The sequence below is a fragment of the Acyrthosiphon pisum genome, chromosome A1 (assembly GCF_005508785.2).
Source record: "Acyrthosiphon pisum isolate AL4f chromosome A1, pea_aphid_22Mar2018_4r6ur, whole genome shotgun sequence".
In the NCBI taxonomy this organism is placed as follows: domain Eukaryota; kingdom Metazoa; phylum Arthropoda; class Insecta; order Hemiptera; family Aphididae; genus Acyrthosiphon; species Acyrthosiphon pisum.
The window spans coordinates 121,501,570-121,507,746 of record NC_042494.1 but is presented as its reverse complement, the minus strand read 5'-3'; the positions used below and the strand labels follow the sequence as shown (position 1 = coordinate 121,507,746).

The 6,177-nt window shown below is 31.1% G+C and overlaps 1 protein-coding gene across 1 annotated transcript; it reads left to right on the top strand.

Annotated features, from left to right (window-relative positions):
• The first annotated feature begins 2,877 nt into the window (after positions 1-2,877).
• LOC103309799 (UDP-glucuronosyltransferase 2B16-like) lies at positions 2,878-3,837 on the top strand. Its single transcript, XM_008186156.1, has 2 exons — positions 2,878-3,363; positions 3,694-3,837. The coding sequence occupies exons 1-2, from the start codon at positions 2,878-2,880 to the stop codon at positions 3,835-3,837; spliced, it is 630 nt and encodes a 209-aa protein (XP_008184378.1).
• Positions 3,838-6,177: the final 2,340 nt, after the last annotated feature.

The following is a 6,177-nucleotide window of genomic DNA, read 5'->3' as shown; positions in this document are numbered from 1 at the left end:
GAAATAAAATATCTAAATATATCTAAATCTCATTAATTATAAATAGACAGGGGCGGATTTACCCATAGGCCACCAAGCCACGTGCCTAGGGCGCAATATTTTTTGCAGGGATAGAAAACGTTTTTGAAAACAAAAAATCCCCAAAAAAAACCGAAAAAAATTTAAGAACAAAATCAAAAACGAAAACGAAAATAAATTATAGTTTTATACATTATTAAATTATACCATGAAAAAAAAAATATTTTGAAAATAAATTCACTTGTCTTTACTTTTTAATCTTTAACTTTAAAACATTTTAATTTTAAATCAGAAATTTTGAATTTTCTAATTTTTATAGGTATAAATTATAATTTTAATTTAAAATTTAAATATTAAGAATAATTAATTTTAATTTTTAACTTTTAAGTGCATTTCTGTATTGCTCGTTACTATTATAACATAAAAGTTAACAGTTATAAGTTATAAGAATATAATATATTCTGTGTATATAATATATATATTATAAATTGGTTTTGATTAACGTTTTTGATAATATTGTTTTTTTTATATATATATATATATAATAATTATATATAATAATTCATTTTAATTTTCAACTTTTAAATGCATTTCTATATTGCGCGTTAATATTATAACTTAAAAGTTAAAAGTTATAAATTATAAGAATATAATATAAAAAAAAAATATATTATCAAAAACGTTATCATAAACAAAAATGAAAACGAAAAAATTAAATACGTTTTCCATCCCTGATTTTTTGGGACGCAATTTTTTAGTTAATTTTTACTTTTTACTTTTTCATAATTTCATAATTATATTTTATATTAATTTTTTTTTGTATACAACTCGCATGAAACTGGAGAATGGCTCACGTAGTCACGTCGCATTAACGTTTTAATTTTTAAGCTATAATAACCTTGCCGTTTGAGTTTAATTTTACGACCGGGGAGCGCCGCGCCGCGTTGCCACCGCTAGAGGTTCGACATCGACACTCGACGAGGCAGTTGCCGGCGTTTTCTATGCATGGGAGGTTGTATCCGGGTTTGCGGCGTAAACACATGCAATATTGTGAATGGCGCATGCGTAAAACGCCAGCCAAGGCAGTCAAATATACTGCCTCGGGCCGCCGGGTACATTGTGTATAAACTATAAACGCTCTACTAGCTAGGTGGGGGACAGCTCGCACCATAAACGTATAATATTATTATACGTCTATGGCTCGCACAGTGCTTAGTAAGTAAATTATTTGGTATTAACTAGAATTAATTCTGGAAATCAGATGTCTTGATAAAGTACTTAATAATAATAAACATTGCGACGACGCGTGACGCTGGCACTGTCGCCCGTCTCCTGCATAGTGCATACAGCTCAGAAATCTGCTAATCGATTATGATTATAGAGACTAGAGTGCTCACCACTTTAATCAGCACCTACCTGGCTACCTATAAGAAAACATGATTTACATTTTACAATATTAAAGATTAAACATATCCAGTAAAATGAGTGGGTACCAGTTTAAAAAAATAAGGCAAGAAAAGTTCCAAATAAGAAGAAGTAAATATAAAACAATTTTTATAGTTTTGTTTTATTTCATGGAACATTACCACCCCCTCCTCCCGTTGGGAACACGCCAATGTACGAGGCGCTAGTGTTGTAGTGCCTAGGGGCGGAAAAATGGTAAGTCCACCCCTGTAAATAGAATAGTAATAGTGTTAATTAAATAATATAATAATATATAAAAATAAATACTTGAGTGTTTCAATGTGAGTGTTCTATTGAATTCGATAACATGACATCAGATTTAATTGATTAACATTATTCCATTATATTTAAAAATATATTATGTCAATGCATCAAGGTATAAATACTAATAACAATGAATCAATGGAATACAGTAGTCATTTACTCTGCGCCACGTTCGTCGTTGCAGCAAACGTACCATATTTTTTTTTCTAAGTTATTGTACATATTTAAAGTTTTTCCTAACAATCACAATGGTTATTAGTTTGAATAACTGCAGTCTTTCGTCCATAGTAGTATATTTATATTATTATTTACGATTTCAAATTTGTAGATATTGCCTGTGGAGAATACTAGAATATTGTTTGTGGAGACGCTGGGATGCAAAAGCCACTAGAACTTTATGAGCGCTGTGCTGCGGACGCTGACGGACGTCGGTCATAGCGTAACCGTGTTCATCCCACTTCCGGACGGCGACCGGAGAACTACACGGAAGTGAATTTATCAAACAATTTTCCGATATTAATGGCAAAGGATATGACGGCGACATTGGACTTAACAACCATCCAATCGTGTATATGAATATGAAGACTGCAGGGTTGAACAGACGATATTGTGATTAGGTTTACGGGAACCGACGGTTCAATGAAGTTGTAACGTCTCGGAGACACGACCTTGGTGTGTGATATTATTAGGTATCTAGAGATCAGGGTTACCTTATGTGAAGCAAAGTACTCAATGTATATATATTAATATATATATATATATATGTATCTGTTATTGAATATTAATGTATTGTTATTACCTACTACAAGTTACAACATCGCAAGTATACTTATAAATTATAACTCAGGGTTACTGATCGGGCCATGGTGTGTTGTGGGTGCCGATGTCCAAATTTGGGTTGAGCTGGTCTTCCGCAGGTCCTCTTCAGGTCGTTGTCAGCCCTCGACTTCGACTTTGACTATTGATTATCGTCCTCGACTATTTAACTATTTACCGCCAGGAGTCCCGGTCGGTTATTAACACGACGTGAGTTAAACATCGCGCCAGCAATATATATATTTCATACATAATATATACACATTTGCCATTACTAACACTCAGCATATTAGCCGTGCTCAACGTAGGGATCTAATGTACGATGTCGATGATGACATTCGTTACAAAGTAATCCGTGGTAAATACAACGAAGATTTCGACCTGATAATTATGGAACCATTAAGTGTCAACTGCATGTCATACCTGTCAAGCACACTGAACTTACCGATAATATATGACGTGATCCCGTCCCCCACGATTACTTACGCGGAACATACGTTTACTGGACACATATCGAATTCCGCGGTTGTCTCTAATTTATTAGCACAACGAGCCGTACCCAAGACGTTCGTCCAAAGAGTAGCGAACACCGCACTTTTGGCGTATAGTATGTTAATAACTGTATATGATGAATGGATGCTGAGAAGCACTGATCAAAGACCGTACGATTTATCTCCCAAGGTTTATCCATCTAGAATATTTCAAAACTCCCACTACATAATTGAGTCTTCGAGGCCAGTTTTGCCTAATATTGTTGACGTAGGTGGTATTCATTTAAAACCACCAAAAAGTATATCACAAGTAAGTAAAATAATACAGTTTCTATAATTTTATCTATAAAATTTTAATAATTCCTTTTACTATTCCTTACGTAAAGATACAACCTATTATACTAACTGTAAAATATATAATAATCATTATATGGGGCTGTAGCGTAAATAGTAGTTCGGTACCTACAATAGCTGTCTTTAGTTAATTACCTACATAAATATTATTTAAATTATTCTTTTTTTTTTTTAAATGGAAATTCATATTTTGAATAATTTATGTGAAAACATTAAAAACTATTAGTGGTTATTACCTGTTATTATAATATTGTCATTGTCCGTTTTAGACTTTATTTAAGATTAGCCTCATGGAGTGATTTATTTCACATTTGGTTCAATAATTCAACTATCTTCATTACCAGAACATAATATAGAATCGTTTAAAGAAGCAATTGCTAACGTCCCACAAAAAGTTTTAATGTTTTATGGAAATATGAAGGTGAAATGAAAGACGTACCAAAGAACGCGATGATAAAAAAAATGGTTTCCTCAACGAGATATTCTTCGTAAGATTTTTTAATAAACTAATTTACATGCTATAATTTATTGTAATTAATGTGATAAAATGTTGTATAGTGCATCCCAAAATAAAACTATTTATTAGTCATGGAGGGATATCCGGAGTTTATGAAGCAGTAGACGGTGGTGTTCCTGTACTCGGTTTTCCCTTGTTTTTTGATCAGCCGAGAAATATAAACAACTTAGTTACTGCTGGTTAGGTTAGGTTTGGTTATGAATACATCTAATATGATTTTCATTTGAAAAATCTGTTGATTTTTAATACGAATATGAAGCTTGTATATATTTTTAACTCATCTATTAGTTATTACTGTTACTATATACAAAGCACATCTGAGCATTCCACAATAAGTTTTCAAACACCTACATTTAGCATTAAATATGATACCTGATAGTATACTTCTATTGTTCTAGCATACCTTTACAATGTATGTTAATTAAGAGATAAAATGTAAAGAATTACACATGTGAGAAAAGGAAACAATACATCGAAAATAGTAAAAAGATTTGAGTTATGATAAGTGACTTTATTACAAAAACAATTTAATATCTATATAGATATTTTACAAAATAAAAACCAAAACAAAATAATATCTACAAAGGTATTTAAAAAAAAATAATTAACTAATTAATATCTATAGAGATATTTCACAAAATAAAAATAAATTAACCTGAACATTTATAAAATTAAATATGATTTACAAATATATATTTATGGATAGTTTTTTTTTTTTTTAAACACAATTAACAATCAAGTTTAAAATGTCCATGAGCGTAGGTATGTATTCTATCGGTCTGTGCTATCCGCTTATCATCTTGTCGGTTGAAGCATAATTTTTTGGATTTGATTGTTCATTTCTTATGGTTGAATGATCTGATGGATACATTTTCCCTGGTATACAGTTTAGAGTTCTGTTTTTCGTCATCGGCGAAAAGACAATCAAAATAATCATTGAAGGTCATGTGATTTTTAACTACATGCCCTCGGACGCCTTTTGCCTTAATTTTCTCCTTGTCGTTCAAAATGTAAGCGTATGACTTTGATCGAAGCGCGATTGTCTGTCCCTTTGCCTCATCGGAAAACAATCCCGGGATTTGTATCCCATGTCAATTAATTGCACGTAAATTGATCGCGAACGACTTTTCATAGTAGGAAAATTTGTAGTGCCGTATAGAATTCAATAAAAATAATAATAAAATAAATTATTTAAAAAAAATATAATTATAGTAAAAAATATTACAAGTCATAGTCGGACAATTTGTAGTGTCGTATAGAATTCAATTAAAATAATAATAAAATAAATTATTTAAAAATATATATTAATAGTAAAAAATATTACAAGTCACAATTAAAATTAAACAATATTTATGTTGCCTAAAAAAAGTATAATATACAATTGTTCTATTTTCATAATCTAAACAAATTTTTTTGATTTTAGCACTTCGATCTTTAAACATTTTTTTTGATGGCAGTTCCATCCCAGCAACATATTGCTCTATTTTCATTCTATTTACTTGCTCCTCTTTTTGCAACGCATTCATGAACTTCCATATTGTTGGGTGGGATGAGGAGTTTAACATTGCAGAAAAACAATTGTGCCACCCTTCTACGGAGTTATTTGTTCGGGGTAAATCAGCAGACACTAAAGAATAGCAGTTCCATATATTTATTGGAAAATTAGGTTCTCTTCTTTTTTTATTTCTGTGTAAGCGACCAATCCAATTTCCCTCAAAATAATCTATTAATGGCATCAATATCTCTTCATTTTGAATATAAAAGTCTGTGTCTAAAAGTTTCTCAAATGCATCAACAACTTTATTTGTTGGTACATATGCTAAAGCTGGTAACATTCGTATGTATAATGCAAAATCTGAATTTTCTCTATATTTCTTTTGAAATCCAGTTTCTTGAACGTGACGCCATACACATTGTGATAAATGAAAAAACAACCATTTATAGATGCATTTGGAAACTCAAATTTGACAGCATTCATTTCCCCCTTCTCAAAGACGATCATTATATTAAGTGGGTTTAGATTAGGTATTAATGACTTTAAAGCTTGAAACATTAATTTATATGTATTTTCCTTTTTATCGGGTAGTAAAATATACACAGAAGGAATAACATTCGAATAATAAACAGCGTGAATAGTTTAAAGTTGTTGAAATATTTGAAGGGGAAAAGGGGAATGTTCCGTCACAAAACCAATTTTCACGGTTAACCATTAATTCGAGGTTCCGTTTTGTACAGAATAATAGAATTCGATTT

What these genes read in the sequence shown, in the direction of transcription:
- LOC103309799 (XM_008186156.1), top strand. Translation starts at nt 2,878, where the DNA reads ATGTACGATGTCGATGATGACATTCGTTACAAAGTAATCCGTGGTAAA. An exon ending in CACCAAAAAGTATATCACAA is followed by an intron (nt 3,364 to 3,693) that starts GTAAGTAAAATA and finishes ATTTAAGATTAG; the next exon opens with CCTCATGGAGTGATTTATTT.